At 47.7% G+C, this 15,709-nt stretch overlaps 1 protein-coding gene across 1 annotated transcript; it reads right to left on the bottom strand.

Moving 5' to 3' along the window:
* Positions 1–242: 242 nt before the first annotated feature.
* On the bottom strand, positions 243–15,683 carry LOC143745582 (uncharacterized). The gene is made up of 8 exons (XM_077237701.1): positions 15,670–15,683; positions 15,501–15,578; positions 15,251–15,340; positions 1,612–1,714; positions 1,371–1,487; positions 1,122–1,213; positions 881–1,039; positions 243–327 (listed from the first exon to the last, which is right to left on the bottom strand). Exons 1-8 carry the CDS (start codon positions 15,681–15,683, stop codon positions 243–245), a joined length of 738 nt encoding a protein of 245 aa, XP_077093816.1.
* Positions 15,684–15,709: the final 26 nt, after the last annotated feature.

Raw genomic sequence — 15,709 nt, 5'->3', positions numbered from 1 at the left:
TTAGGGGCAAATGTTGGATGTTTATGCAAAATCATCCCGTTTGATCTTATAGTGCCACTTGTCAAGCCCCTGTGTAGTTCCTACAATGTGAAGAAATGGTTAATTCATTTCAAACAGTAATGAAATAACTGTATGGGGGTTCAGACAGTATCTCTAGTACAAGTGAAACAAATATATATTATATATTTTTCTGATTGTCTCAAAGCTTCACCTTACTAAAAAGGAAAGTCACATTTATTCAGTTATTGGTGTGATGAAGTATTCATGTTGTTTACCATTATGTCCACTATGTTTACCACCAATCCCTGCTTCAACATTGATAGAGTTCTGTAAAAAGAAATGGGATGGTTCAGACTGATCTCATGAAATGGCGTATGTATGACACGCCAATTCGTATTTCCATTTTTGGCGTGCTATCAACACGCATAATCGCTTTTCAGCGTGTTTATCAACGCCTTTGACTTAACGTTATATTACTGTATTATGTATATATAGATATATGACCTACCCCAACCCCGTCCCTAAACCTACCCGTCACTGGGGTTAATACCATTTATGAGTGTTCTCCTACCATCCTAGGAAAAAATATATCGCTCCACAGATGTAGATATAGATTTTGCTTTGTTTCGCTCGGACATTTAACGGCGTACACATACACGCGGAATCACTCGGACATTTAATGGCGTAGACATACACGCAAAAGATTTCAGCGTGGACATACACGCGGATAGCTCAAAATGCGTATAGATAACACGCCACTTGACTTGAAAGTGGCGTGTATGTTTACGCAAAGTCATGATGTCATGTTGGATGGTTAGAAAAATATTAAATGGATTTTAATGTAGTGAGTGAAGTTTGTTTGGAAATGTCAACTGCATACTTCTCATACGGATAAGACTTTTCAATGTCACCTCCACAGCTGAATGCCATGTCCTTTGTGACCGTTGCTTGATTTATGCCAGCACAGTCATAGTGCAGCCACTCATTACAAATGTCACACTGAATCCATTGCAGTGTCTTCAAATCTGGATGCATGGTTCTGCAGAAGAAACAAGATGCACATTTAAATAACTATTCACTCTATATAGTATAACATGGTAAAATGCAGTATGGTCACTTACTTGTTCCGGGTTTTTTGAAAAACGCAAACACCAATCTCCTGGGCCAAACATCTGTTTTCAGCCTCAGAAGTTGTCAGCTTTGGTGTAAAGTCCTAAGAACAGAAGAGGTGCAAACTAGTTTACGATTTTAAGCAAAATAGTAATTATAATATTTATTTTATAATTTACTAAAGGAAACTATAAAGGTCATGTATCCATTTTATAAAAAAAGAAGCATGATTCAATTTAGAAATTGAGACTCTGCTTTACCTCAGTTTGTGTATTTTCAACCAACCACGAAGCATGGTAAACTCTAAGGTGAATCAACTGTTCAGTGTGGAGCAACTCAGATGACATGTTGAGACCTTTTGCTTCCATCTCTGCAGCCTATGAAAATGTAAAGCGCTTTGTATGTAGTGTACTAGTAAACTATTTTTGATTGAAGACTCATTGTATTTATTATATAAATGTTAATGTACACATTAGTGAAAATAAATCTCCATCCACTTACTGTGCAAACAAAAACACCACTGTTGCTTCCATCATTTCTCTGCCATTGCTGCGGATTGCACACAGTCCACCCTTCCAGGGAGTCTAGATTTCTAAACGCATCTCTGGGAAATAGAATTAATGTAAAGTAGGTAACCAAGGCCCTGTCCACACGGAGACGCGTTTAGCTGTAGGCCTATACGTACACATTTTTTATCGGATCTGCGTTTCGTCCAGACGGATCCGGCGTTTAGGGAGACTGAAAACGCTATTTTTTGAAACCGGGTCCCAGGGTGGATAAATCTGAAAACGACACCCTTGCGTTTTCGTGTGTACGGCCAATCCGTATATTTTGTGAAACGATGGGTAACACTTTAGAATACGGTTCATTCGTTAATGAATAACTACACAAGAACCAATGAGCAACACAATATTAACAATCTAGTTACTATTAATAACTAACAAGAAACGTCTCAGGTTACGTATGTAACCCTGGTTCCCTGAGAGGGAACGAGACGCTGCGTTGAGACGCGGTGGGAACGCTCTGCGTGATTGCGTCGTGAAGCACGTGTATAATCAGTCCAATGGAGGAGCGAGACGTCATAGGCGGTAACGTCATAGACCAGGAAGCTATAAAGCACACCAGAAAACAGACCGCAACAGCTTCTGAAAAGGCCTGAAGCAAGTCGATCAGGGCATGCAGGAAGTATGGCAGGAGAACGCAGCGTCTCGTTCCCTCTCAGGGAACCAGGGTTACATACGTAACCTGAGACGTTCCCTTTCAAGGGAACTCGAGCTGCGTTGAGACGCGGTGGGAACCCCATATCCACTACGCCATAACGAGAAATGCCCGTTCTGTGTGGAGTCCTTGCGCACACTAAGAAACAAGCAGCCTAGCCCCGGGAGTGGAGAGTTCTAGGTCGTAGAATCTGACAAATGTATGCGGTGAGGACCAGCCTGCTGCATTACAAACGTCCTGAAGGGAAACCCCTGAAATTAAAGCCTTAGAGGCAGCCATACTCCTAGTAGAATGGGCGCGGACAGCCATAGGTGAGGGCTGTCTGGCCGCTTCATAAGCAAGTGAGATAGCCTCAACTACCCACTTGCTCATTACCTGTCTCGATGCAGGGCAACCTTTCTTGGTTGAACCGAAGCAGACAAATAACTGCTCTGATCTACGCCACAGGGCAGCTCTGTGAACGTAGGCATCCAAAGCCCTAACGGGACATAACAGATTGAGACTTTCCTGATCTGGGGTAACGAAAGGTGGAGGGCAAAAAGCCTGCAGCACAATAGGGCCCGCCACATTAGTGGGGACCTTAGGAATGTAACCCGACCTAGGGTGTAAAAATGCTTTCACCATACCAGGTGCAAATTCCAAACATGAAGGAGCCACCGACAGGGCTTGCAGATCTCCAATTCTCTTGATAGAAGAAATAGCGAGAAGAAATAGAGTTTTTAGTGTAAGGAACCTCTCTGAAACCTCTTCAATAGGCTCGAAGGGAGCCAGGGCCAGACCCTCAAGTACAATGGCCAAATCCCAAATCGGTGCTCTAGAGTGCAATGCAGGCCTCAGCCTCAATGTACCACGGAGAAAACGAGTAATAAGAGGATCTCTCCCAAGAGAAGAAGCCCCCAAAGGGGAGCGATAAGCAGATATAGCCGCTACGTACACCTTTAAGGTGGAGGGAGATAATCCAGCAGCGAAACGGTCTTGTAGGAAATCGAGAACTGTTCCAACCGGGCAGTTAGCAGGATTTAAAAAACGTTCTCCACACCATGTAGAGAACAATTTCCATTTCAAAGAATATAGTTTCCTCGTGGAAGGAGCTCTGGATTGAAGGATGGTCTCAACGACCTCAGTCGAGAGACCGGATTCTAAGAGCTGGGCCCCCTCAGAGGCCAAGCCCACAGTTTCCACAACTCCGGGCGAGGGTGAAATATCGTGCCCCCTGCTTGAGATAACAAGTCCCCTCTGACAGGAATCTCCATGGGAGAGCCGTGCAGAAGGGACACTAGGTCCGAGAACCACACTCGGGTCGGCCAGTGTGGGGCTACTAATAATAGATGAGCCCCCTCTCGGCGAACCCTCTCCAGAACTCCCGGAAGCAATGATATCGGGGGGAATGCGTACAGGTGCAGCCTCGGCCACTCCTGTACCATAGCGTCCAGTCCGAGAGGAGCTGGATATGTGAGGGAGAACCAAAGCGGACAATGGGTTGTATCGTAAGATGCGAAAAGATCTATCTGAGCTTGACCATAGTTCTCCCATAGGAGCTCCACCACCTTGGGGTGAAGTCTCCACTCCCCGGGCCTCAGCCCCTGTCTTGACAGGATATCTGCTCCCACATTCAAACACCCTGGAATATAAACTGCCCTGAGTGACAGTAATTTCCCCTGGGCCCATAGGAGGATCTGATGAGCCAGTTTGCATAATAATCGGGACCTCAGACCCCCCTGATGGTTGATGTAAGAGACCACCGATGTGTTGTCTGTGCGGACGAGCACATGATGGCCTCTCAGGTCTGGCAGGAAGTATTTGAGAGCCTGAAATACCGCCATCATCTCTAGTCGGTTTATATGCCACGAAAGCTGATGGTCCTGCCAGACACCTGTCGCCGAGCGGCCACTCATGACCGCCCCCCAGCCTGTGAGGGAAGCATCCGTCGATAGCATTACGCTTCGACAAGAAGCCCCCAATACTGGGCCTTGGGCGAGGAACCAAGGTTTCTTCCACATGACCAAGGCACGTAGGCATAGCCGCGTGACCTTGATCGTGCGAAACGGATTTCCCCTCGGAGAAAACCCCTTGGTCCTGAGCCACCACTGCAGGGGTCTCATGTGCAGAAGGCCAAAAGTAATTATGTTGGACGCAGCTGCCATGAGACCCACCAGTCTCTGGAACTGTTTCACAGTGAGTGACTGGCCTAGTTTTACCATATTTACGGCTGTGAGAATCGCAGAAATACATGCTGGAGACAATCGTGCTTGCATAGTTGTCGAATCCCACATCACCCCTAAAAAAGTGGTCCTCTGGGCTGGGAGGAGCAGACTCTTCTTGGTGTTTAGCCGCAACCCCAACCTCTTTAAGTGAGACAGAACGACATCTCGATGCCGAACTGCCAACTGCTCGGAACGAGCCAGGATCAACCAGTCGTCGATATAGTTTAATACACGAATGCCCTGGAGTCTCAGAGGAGCCAGCGCTGCATCCACGCATTTCGTAAAGGTGCGGGGTGATAAACCTAGGCCGAATGGAAGGACCCGATATTGGTATGGTTCACCCCCGAAAGCAAACCTCAGGAACTTCCTGTGATGAGGATGAATGGATACATGAAAGTAAGCGTCCTTCAAGTCTATTGTGACAAACCAGTCCTCGGACTGAATCTGTGATACAATCTGTTTGAGTGTAAGCATCTTGAACTTGAGTTTGTGAACTCTGCTGTTTAACTGACGCAGATCTAGAATAGGACGCAACCCCCCATCCTTCTTGGGAACGATGAAGTAACGGCTGTAAAACCCTGACTCTCTGCTGGGAGGAGAAACCCTTTCTATAGCCCCTTTTTGCAGAAGCGTCAGTACTTCTAGCTCCATGACCCGAGCCTGCCTTGGGTCCACCACTGTGGGAAGGACCCCTTGAAGTCTGGGCGGACGAGAACCGAACTGAATTCTGTAACCCTTTTCTATTATATGCAGGACCCACTGAGAAACATTTGGCAGTAGTTTCCACGCTGCCAGAAATTCTACTAAGGGGACCAGTCTCTCGAGACTGGCCTCGGGATTCGGTTGTACGGACATTTCGGTGCCCTGAAGCGGCGAACCGGCAGGGAACAACCGAACTGAGCGTTCTACGATCCTCTTCGGAGAATCGTATGGGGACGCTGACACCTCGGTGCCCTGAAGCGGCGAACCGGCAGGGAACAACCGATGTGGCAGCGCTGCGACTCTCCTCAGAGAATCGCCCCCCAGAGGGTGCCGAGGATGAACGATTTCTCGAAATCGTCCCTCCTCGGAGGGGACCACCCTCAGAAGCCTGACGCCTTGGGCGTCAGGACTTCTTCTTAGCCCAAGCCTTCTTAGAGATGACAGTCCTCAGATCTTGCCTACCCCTAGCTGGCCTGGACTGCGACCGCCACCCAGATTCCCCAGATTGTGGAGGAGCCAGAGTGGCGACGCTCTGTTTTTGATGCACTCTGTGCTGTGAGGAGCTTGTACTCGGACGAGACTGCTCTGATTTAATAATCATTTTTCGCCCAGCAGTCTCGGGGACATCGAAACGTCGAGGAAGAAACCTCTGGAACGCAGCCGATAGTTTTTTCGTTTCTTGAAACCTATCGAGGACACAGTTGATAGCGTCGCCGAACAAACTTGAAGGTGACAGTGGCGCGTCCAGAAGAACAGACCTATCTTTATCCTTTATATCAGACAGATTTAACCAAAGATGCCGCTCCGTGGCCACCAGGGCTGCCATAGAACGGCCCACTGATTTGGCCGTCTCCTTGGTGGCCCGGAGAGACAGGTCTGTTGCGCGACGCAATTCTCGAATTGCGTCAGCGCTGACTTCCTCACGTTCATCGATATCCTTCAGCAGATCAGCCTGGTATGCCTGCAGTATAGACATAGTTTGCAGACATGACGCAGCCTGACCTGCTGCCGAATAAGCTTTACCCACCAGCGAAGATGTAGATTTTAATGGCTTGGTGGGTAACGTCGGGGTTTTTAATGATGACGATGACTCGGGAGAGAGATAGCTCGCGAGCGTCTCTTCAGCCCGAGGCACCGTCACATAACCATAATCAGATGCACCCAAAACATTACTGTAACAGGACGTTTGTGGGTTAAATACTCTGAATGACGCCGGTTTATTCCACGATCTCGAAACCTCATTGTGGAGATCGGGAAAAAACGGGAGTCCCCGACGTGGAGGCTGTGTTTTAGATGGTAAAAATCTTTCATCTAATAAACTTTTCTTAGTAACACTCAGAGAATCATCGGCTGGCCATTCAATATTTAATCTAGCTACAGCACGAGATAAAACCTCCATAAGCTCCTCATCATTACCGGAGGCATGAGCTGGCGAAGACTCAACATCCCCCATATCAACACTGACGACATCCAGATCCTCAGAACTGGATAGCCGCAACAATGGTGCCCCAACCTGGGAAGGAGAAGCCGCAGCGCGGGCTCCTTCCTGGGCAGAGGCACCGGATCCAGCAGGTAAGGGTTGAGAAAGGGCTGGGCCCGTCTCAAGCCCCGCTACTAGATCCATATGCGAACCCCAAGATGAAAGCCTTCGCTGTGCCTCGGCAGCAGCGGGACCCGCACCTCGGGGAGCGCGAACCGAACCGTCCTCCTCAAAGAACGCCCGGCGAGAGCGGAGCGTTCTCACGGACAGCTTCTCGCAATGCTCACAGTCAGCTCCCTCGAGAACTGACTGGGCATGCTCCACTCCCAGACAAGCAACACAAAGCTGATGTGTGTCCCCACCCGTGATGAAACGAGGGCAAGGGACAACACAACGCTTGAATTCTTGTTTCGCCATAATATATATATATATATATATATATATATATATATATATAGATAGATAGATAGATAATGTGCTTGTGACAGACAACAGTAAATAGACAAGGACAGTATACAGAGAGCGCTTGCTGATGGCAACAGAAGCTGTCGCGGTCTGTTTTCTGGTGTGCTTTATAGCTTCCTGGTCTATGACGTCACCGCCTATGACGTCTCGCTCTTCCATTGGACTGATTATACACGTGCTTCACGACGCAATCACGCAGAGCGTTCCCACCGCGTCTCAACGCAGCTCGAGTTCCCTTGAAAGGGAACTCTGATTAACGAACTAGTAAGTAATAGCGCACAGATGAAAGTGGTAGTTCACTATTAACTAATCAATAACTACTATTTTTTAATGCTTCCCACAGAACTACTGAAAAAGTTTATTAACAATCTAGTAACTACTATTAACTAAAAAGAAACTCTGATTAACGAATTAGGAAGTAATAGTGCACATATGAAAGGGGTACTTCAATAACTACTATATTTTTTATGCTTCCCAGAGAACTACTGAAAAATTTCATAATTCATACAAAACTAATCAACAACCAATGCAAGATAAATGACTAGCACTACATTAACATTTGAACTGATACTGTAAACGAATACACAAGGTTGTTTACATTATCAATATGTAATAGCACAGCAGACTGTTAATAATTGGCCTATGCTGTCTATTTATCAACTGAATAATTTTAAAGAAATGGATTTTTAAATGCAGTTGTCGGGACTCGGGACCTTACTTGTCCTGTGGCCAATTTTCCAGCATTCCTTTGGAATGGCATTGAATCACTGGAGTCACGGTGACGACTGGAACATATTGAGTCATCAGCCACACAAATACCATATAGAGTGAATTTATTATTTAACTTACCTCACAAAAAAATATGTTTTTATGTATGTCTCCTAGCATATATATATGTGTGTGTGTGTGTGGGTGTGTGTGTGTGTGTGTGTGTGTATCTTGTGAGTGAGAAGATTCTACACTTTATTGGCTTTTCATTAGTAACTATTCCCATAGAAGTATGAAGTATGACTTTCATCTTTGCACTATTACTTCCTAATTTGTTAATCAGAGTTCTTTTTAGTTAATAGTAGTTATTAGATTGTTAATAAACTTTTTCAGTAGTTCTGTGGGAAGCATTAAAAAAATAGTAGTTATTGATTAGTTAATAGTGAACTACCACTTTCATCTGTGCGCTATTACTTACTAGTTTGTTAATCAGAGTTTCTTGTTAGTTAATAATAGTTACTAGATTGTTAATATTGTGTTACTCATTGGTTCTTGTGTAGTTATTCATTAACGAAGGAACCGTATTCTAAAGTGTTAACAAACGATGATGTCATCACCCCACGTGTGGACTAGTCAGACACGCTAAGTCAGTAGCCTAACAGCAACAACAACTGCGACTACTTGCTTGAGTTCATGCTTCAGAAGCTACTGAGCCTCTTTTATTTCTTTATTTATTATTTAGGCCTACTTTCATGTATTTTTATTTTATTTCTTTATTTTACTTCTTTATTTATTTACATTTCTTTCTAATGCTATGATGCTTGTATTTTGTCTGATTAAGACATTTCGTATTTTGTAGGTATGGGCATTTCAAGCAAAAATAATATTCGACGATCGCTGGGAATTATTTGATTATTCGCTCCGGCATTACATTTCTCTGTACTGTAGGCCTACATGTTGTAGCCATTAAAGAAAAGTTAGTTTCATATTTGTTTAAATATTATGTTATTTTTTTCCATTTCATATGTTGATTATATGAAAAGTGAACAGTGTGAGTAGCCTAATCATAAGATGCGCAATATCGAGACACCATTTTGACCACTTCATTAAGTTTTGTTCCCTTTCGAGGGAACTCGAACTGCGTCGGTGACGACACTAGGGGAACGCCCTTCAGCGTAGCATGTCTGAATTTATGAATGAAAACGAATCCAATCCTATTGGCGTTGCGTGATGACGTAGCGTGTGACGGCATAAGCGGATGTGTACAAAAGCACGCCGGCACACAGAAAATGTCAGCTTTTTGCTATTCAGCAAGAGCTCTGTGTTGTGAAATCAGTTTGTCCTATTTGGTGTTGTTTGTCTCAGTTCTGATTTATTGTGAGAATGAGTGAGCAGTTTAAAAATTGTGTGTTCCCGTGCCCTCGCTTTATCACGGCTGGGGACACACACGAGATGTGTGTGGCTTGTTTAGGAATGCAGCACGCCCAAGCAGCTCTCGAGGGGGCTGCTTGTGGCCACTGTGATTCTCTTTCTATGAGAGTGCTGCGTTCCCGTCTGGCTTTATTTTCTGAGGATGGCCAGATGCGCGCTCCCCGCGGTTCAGGTCCCGCATCTGCTGAGGCGATGCGGCGGCTTAGATCGTGGGGTTCGCAAAGGGAGCTTTCAGAGGGGATCGGGACTGCCGAGGCACTTTCCCAATCCTCATCTGAAAGCTCAGATTCCCCTATCCCCCGTTCGGGAGCCCGCTCCGCGGCTTCTCCCGTTCGGGATGCAGACCCAGTGCTGCAGCTGTCTAATTCTGAGGAATTAGATGTGCTCAGCGTCGTGGAGGGGGATCTGCATGAAGCACACACACACACACAAACTGCGCCCAGTTATAATGAGCTTTTGGAGGTGGTGACACGGGCTGTGACTAAACTGCATATTAGTTGGCCACAGGAGAGGCAGGAAGAGCGAGTCAGAAGTAAACTCGACGAGCGCTTCCTGCAGCACCGCGCACATCCTCCACGCCGGTCTCTACCGTTCTTCCCGGATTTACACAATGAGTTGTGTAAATCCTGGAACAGGCCCTTTTCAGCGCGCCTGTCTAACCCCCCGATGTTGATCTATAGTGACATTATGGGGGTTAGAGAGAACGGTTATGGGACGATGCCTCGGGTTGAGGAAGCTCTAGCCAGTTACCTTTCACCCGATCTTGCATCGTCCCTTAAGACACCGGCGCTGCCCTCCAAGCCATGTCGCACTAAATCTGCGTTGGTGGGCAGGGCCTATATGGCGGCAGGTCGGGCTGGTGCGAGCCTGCACACGATGGCCATTCTGCAGGCGTACCAGGCCGACCTCTTAAAAGACATGGACCAGGGCGAGGGTCCTACTATGGAGGATATTGCCGAGCTTCGTAAGGCCACAGACTTGTCTCTCCGGGTTACCAAGGAGACGGCCCGCGCCATCGGCCGCTCCATGTCAGCTCTGGTGACCACGGAAAAGCATCTGTGGGTTAATCTCTCTGGCATCAAGGAGAAGGACAGGGCTTTTCTTCTTGATGCACCCATTTGTACCTCTGGTCTGTTCGGCGAGGCGGTTAATGCTGTCGTCGACAGATTTCAGGACACTAAGAAGCAGAGTGAAGCGTTTAGGCAATATCTCCCTCGCCGGTCGAGGTCTAGGAAGTCGGCTGCTAGAGGGTCAAAACAGCCACAGCCGTCATCCAGCTCCTATCGCCAAGGCCAAAGAGGGAGTGTCGCTTCTAGAGGTCCCCCTCAAGCAGCTTGGGACCCTAGGCAGCGCTCTCACCCACAGCCTTCTGGAAGGACGGATCTGAGGACCGTCATCCAGTCCAGGAAGGCGAAGGGAAAGAGGTCCTAACTCCTGTGGGACCTCTAAGGGCCGCCCCCCCCGAGAGAGAGCGACCGAGGTCCCCTCTCTCGTCGGGCCCTCAGGAAGCTGGCGTCAGTATCCCGCCGTCTCTGACGCATCGGGACGCGCCAGCTTCCAGCGAGCACACGCTGTCTTCTCTGCCCCAAAGGCTTGCAGTCAGACAGCGTTCGCGCTCGCACACTGTGGGTCGTTGTCGGTTTTCCCCTGCCGGTCTTCCGCTTCAGGGTGCCGCCAAGGGCTTACACAAAACACTGGACACCAGCCCCGAGGGGCTGGTTCCCTTGGTGAATTTCGCAGAGGCATGGCAAAACCTCACGAATATTTCTCCATGGGTCCTGCGCACTGTGGAAATTGGGTACAGACTACAGTTCCAGGTCCGCCCACCAAAATTCAACGGGGTGGTCTGGACGTTAGTGCGGCCAGAGCAGGGTCTGGTGTTGGGACAGGAAGTCAACTCGCTGCTAGAAAAAGGGGCCATAGAGCGTGTTCCCCCACTAGTCAGAGAGTCCGGGTTCTACAGCCGGTACTTCATAGTTCCAAAGAAGGATGGAGGGTTGCGTCCAATTTTAGATCTGAGGCATCTGAATCGGTCTCTAAGGAGATTCAGGTTCAAAATGCTCACTATTCCCATTATCGTGAGTCAAATCCAATCCGAGGATTGGTTTGTCACGATAGATCTAAAAGACGCCTACTTCCACATCTCCATCCTTCCATCTCACAGGAGGTTCCTAAGGTTTGCTTTCGGGGGCGAAGCTTACCAATATCGGGTTCTTCCGTTCGGCCTAGCACTCTCCCCTCGCACCTTTACCAAGTGTATGGATGCAGCTCTAGCACCCCTGAGGCTCGAGGGCATCAGGGTGCTCAATTACATCGACGACTGGTTAATACTGGCACAGTCGAGAGAGTTGGCGATTCGGCATCGAGATGTCGTCCTCGCCCACATCCAGAGCCTGGGGTTGAGACTCAACACGGAGAAGAGCGTGTTGACACCAGCCCAGAGAACCACGTTCCTGGGAGTGGTGTGGGACTCAGTCACGATGCAGGCACAATTGTCTCCTGCTCGGATCGAGTCTATCCTGACCTCAGTGTCCAGGATAAAGCTAGGCCAGGCCGTCACTGTCAAACACTTTCAGAGAGTGTTGGGTCTAATGGCAGCAGCGTCCAGCGTGATACCTTCTGGCCTGCTGCACATGAGAGCCCTGCAGTGGTGGTTAAGAGCCAAGGGGTTTTCCCCGAGGGGAAATCCATTCCGCTTAATAAGGGTTACGCGCAGATGCCTTCGTTCCCTATCAATTTGGAAGAAGCCTTGGTTCTTGTCCCAGGGTCCCAGGCTGGGAGCGTTGTGTCACCGGATATCTATTTCGACAGACGCCTCCCTCACGGGCTGGGGCGCGGTCATGGACGGCCGTTTTACGAGAGGTCTCTGGCAGGACCAACATTCCTCTTGGCACATAAATTGCCTAGAAATGTTGGCGGTGTTCCGGGCTCTGAGGAGCTTTCTGCCAGACCTCCATGGTCGCCATGTCCTAGTAAGATCCGACAATATGTCGGTGGTATCTTACTTAAATCATCAGGGGGGTCTGAGGTCGCGCCCTCTGTGCAGACTGGCGCATCAGATCCTCCTGTGGTCCCAGCGGAGACTGTCGTCTCTCAGGGCGATGTATGTCCCGGGGGACCAGAACCAGGGAGCAGACATGCTGTCGAGGCAGGGGCTGAGGCCCGGGGATTGGAGACTCCACCCCGAGGTGGTGGAGTTAATATGCGAGAGGTTTGGCCCAGTGGAAGTGGACCTATTTGCGTCTCGAGAGACGACACACTGTCCACTGTGGTTCTCCCTCACACATCCAGCCCCGCTGGGTTTGGATGCCATTGTGCAGACGTGGCCGAGGCTGCGTCTGTACGCCTTTCCCCCAATCGCTCTGCTCCCAGCAGTTCTGGAGAGGGTCCGTCAGGACGGAGTCAGCCTACTATTAGTAGCCCCGTTTTGGCCGGCCCGAGTATGGTTCTCGGACATCATCTTGCTTCTGGCAGGCCCGCCATGGCAGATCCCTCTGAGGAGGGACCTGTTGTCTCAGGCGGGGGGCTCAGTTCTCCACCCTCGGCCCGAGCTGTGGAAACTGTGGGTCTGGCCCCTGAGGGGGCACAGTACCTAGAAGCCGGCCTGTCAGCAGAGGTGGTTGAAACTATACTCACTTCCAGAGCTCCCTCCACGAGGAAATTATACGGCCTTAAGTGGAATGTATTTTCCATTTGGTGCAGAGAGCGGGATTTGGACCCAGTTAACTGCCCAGTGGCTTCTGTACTGGAGTTTCTCCAAGACCGCTTTTCTGCCGGGCTTACCCCGTCCACACTCAAGGTTTATGTGGCTGCCATTGCGGCTTTCCACGCTCCTCTGAGTGATGGTCCTCTGGGGAGGCATCACCTGGTCGTACGTTTCCTCCGTGGAGCCTGGAGGATGAGACCTGCGACTCGCACCAGGGTTCCCTCTTGGGACCTGGCAGTGGTGCTCGAAGGGCTGGCCGAGGCCCCTTTCGAACCATTGGAGTCGGCTGAGGCCAAGAACCTTTCATTTAAGGTGGTCTTTTTGTTGGCTATTACTTCTCTGAGGAGGGTAGGAGATCTCCAGGCGCTCTCTATTTCCAATGAGTGCTTGGAGTTTGCTCCCGGCAACATTAAGGCCATCCTTCACCCCAGGCCTGGCTATTTGCCCAAGGTGCCATCTAATGTGGCACGGCCTTTGGTTCTGCAGGCATTTCATCCTCCGCCTCATGGGACGGCGGATGAGGAGAGACTTCATCTGCTCTGCCCTGTCAGAGCACTTCAGTATTACATCCAGAAGTCCTCCTCATGGCGGAAGTCGGACCAGTTGCTGGTGTGTTTTGGGTCTCCCAAGAAGGGACTTCCCGCCACTAAGCAGACCATCAGCAACTGGATCGTTCAGACTATTTCCCTGGCCTATCAGGTGCGCAATTTGCCTTCACCTATGGCCGTGAGGGCTCACTCCACCAGAGGCATGGCGTCCTCTAGAGCCCTCCTTTCAGGGGTTTCCATACATGACATATGTGAGGCGGCTGGCTGGGCCACTCCGCACACATTCATGAGGTTTTACAGTCTGGACCTTCCCTCTACACCCGGTGCACGAGTGCTTTTGTCCTAAGTTGTGCCTGAAGACAGCTTCACACTAGGATGAGCGGGGTTCGTTGTGGCATAGTGGGTATCTCGTTCCCCTAGTGTCGTCACCGACGCAGTTCGAGTTCCCTCGAAAGGGAACGTCTCGGGTTACGTATGTAACCCTTGTTCCCTGAGAAAGGGAACGAGACACTGCGTCGGTTCGCCACACCTCACCCTGCTTGGAGCACTTGCTTCATAGCAAAAGCTGACATTTTCTGTGTGCCGGCGTGCTTTTGTACACATCCGCTTATGCCGTCACACGCTACGTCATCACGCAACGCCAATAGGATTGGATTCGTTTTCATTCATAAATTCAGACATGCTACGCTGAAGGGCGTTCCCCTAGTGTCGTCACCGACGCAGTGTCTCGTTCCCTTTCTCAGGGAACAAGGGTTACATACGTAACCCGAGACGTTTTGTATAAAGCCGTTCTTTAAAGTGAATTTCGTTTTTTATAAATTGTATCTTAATTTTAATCAATGTTTCATCAACCATTTTCCTGGATATAATATATAAGAACTATATAGCAGACAATAGCCTATAATCAGGACACGGAGGCGCCGACACAATATAACTGGCATACGTGAAATTGAGCTTTTCTCATAAATGATATCATAGAAATATATCTATGCTTGAAATGTCTACTTTCAAACAAAACAATTCCTAACGAAAAGAAACAGACAACTCTCTTATAATCCGTATGAAGTGTGCATTTCCCTCTATAAGCACCTTCACAACAGTGCGAAGGTGGCGAGTCAGCATCGTCACAGAAAACACTAGTTTATTAATAAACAATTAAAATGTCTCCTTGCTATATTTGACACATTCATAATGATTAGAATATATGCTGGTTCTTTGTGGCAAGCTTTATGCGTCTGCTTTAGCTAACTAATCGAATATCGTGACTCATCCCTATTTTGTACCAGGCCATTTATGGTTTTTCATATTGTTCAATAAAGTTCTTGGTAAAAAAGAAAATAAGCTACTGTGCCTAATATTACATAGGCTACTATATTATTGTAGGCTATACAGCGCGAAAGGTTTATGCGCAAGTCTTCTTCTTTGTTTTTGTGTATCTGTGTCAGAATTACAGAGCCTCATACTGGTGTGGCATGTATACTACATCGGGTTGAGTCGGTTTCAGTGGTTTCGTGTGTACGCAGATGTTTCTTGAGATGGCGCCGCGTTTACGGAGTTTTTTTTTTAGAACGAGGAAAAAAAAGATCGGATAGGGACAGCTCTGGCTTCGTGTGGACATGGCCCAAGTCATTAAATATTTTTAAATGTATACAAATATTAAATAAATTATGTATCGTACTTCAGCATGTCCATGTCTGTTGCTGAAATGTTAATTTTGTGCTGTGTGTTGTCATAAATTCTTATTTTTTTTTGCTGTGTTGTCAAAAACCTGTAGAAGAAATTCAATAGAGATCAAATTTATAATGCTTACAAATGCTAAATTGAATTATTTACAGAATTATTTACAGAAAGTACAGAACTTCTCTGTACAGTCTCTTTATTATCTAATTTCTTCATCGTTTGATTAACACTCCTCGAGTTGAACTAACCCAAAGAATGAAGTGGCATCCTCTCTCTGGTGTCTGGCCACCAATAATTCTTGGAAACAAAATTTTCTGTGCATCATTCTGTAATAAAAGAAATAGGAAACACATACGGTGTCATTACATGTAGAAACATGCAGGAGAGCTTAATATATATTTATTTTACAAATTGTACAGTACCTCAATCATTTTCAAATGAGAATCTGAAACTGTTT

The sequence above is a fragment of the Siphateles boraxobius genome, unplaced genomic scaffold (genome assembly GCF_051911475.1).
Source record: "Siphateles boraxobius isolate OS27281-9 unplaced genomic scaffold, OSU_SipBor_1 207, whole genome shotgun sequence".
Taxonomy (NCBI): Eukaryota; Metazoa; Chordata; class Actinopteri; order Cypriniformes; family Leuciscidae; genus Siphateles; species Siphateles boraxobius.
The sequence above is the reverse complement of the archived record's forward strand: the minus strand, read 5'-3'. Positions and strand labels throughout refer to the sequence as shown.

Coding starts and splice junctions, on each gene's coding strand:
- LOC143745582 (XM_077237701.1), bottom strand. Junction 1,715..15,250: donor ACAGACATGGACATGCTGAA/GTACGATACATA, acceptor TCTATTTCCCAG/AGATGCGTTTAGAAATCTAG. Junction 328..880: donor AAGTCTTATCCGTATGAGAA/GTATGCAGTTGA, acceptor TTCTTTTTACAG/AACTCTATCAATGTTGAAGC.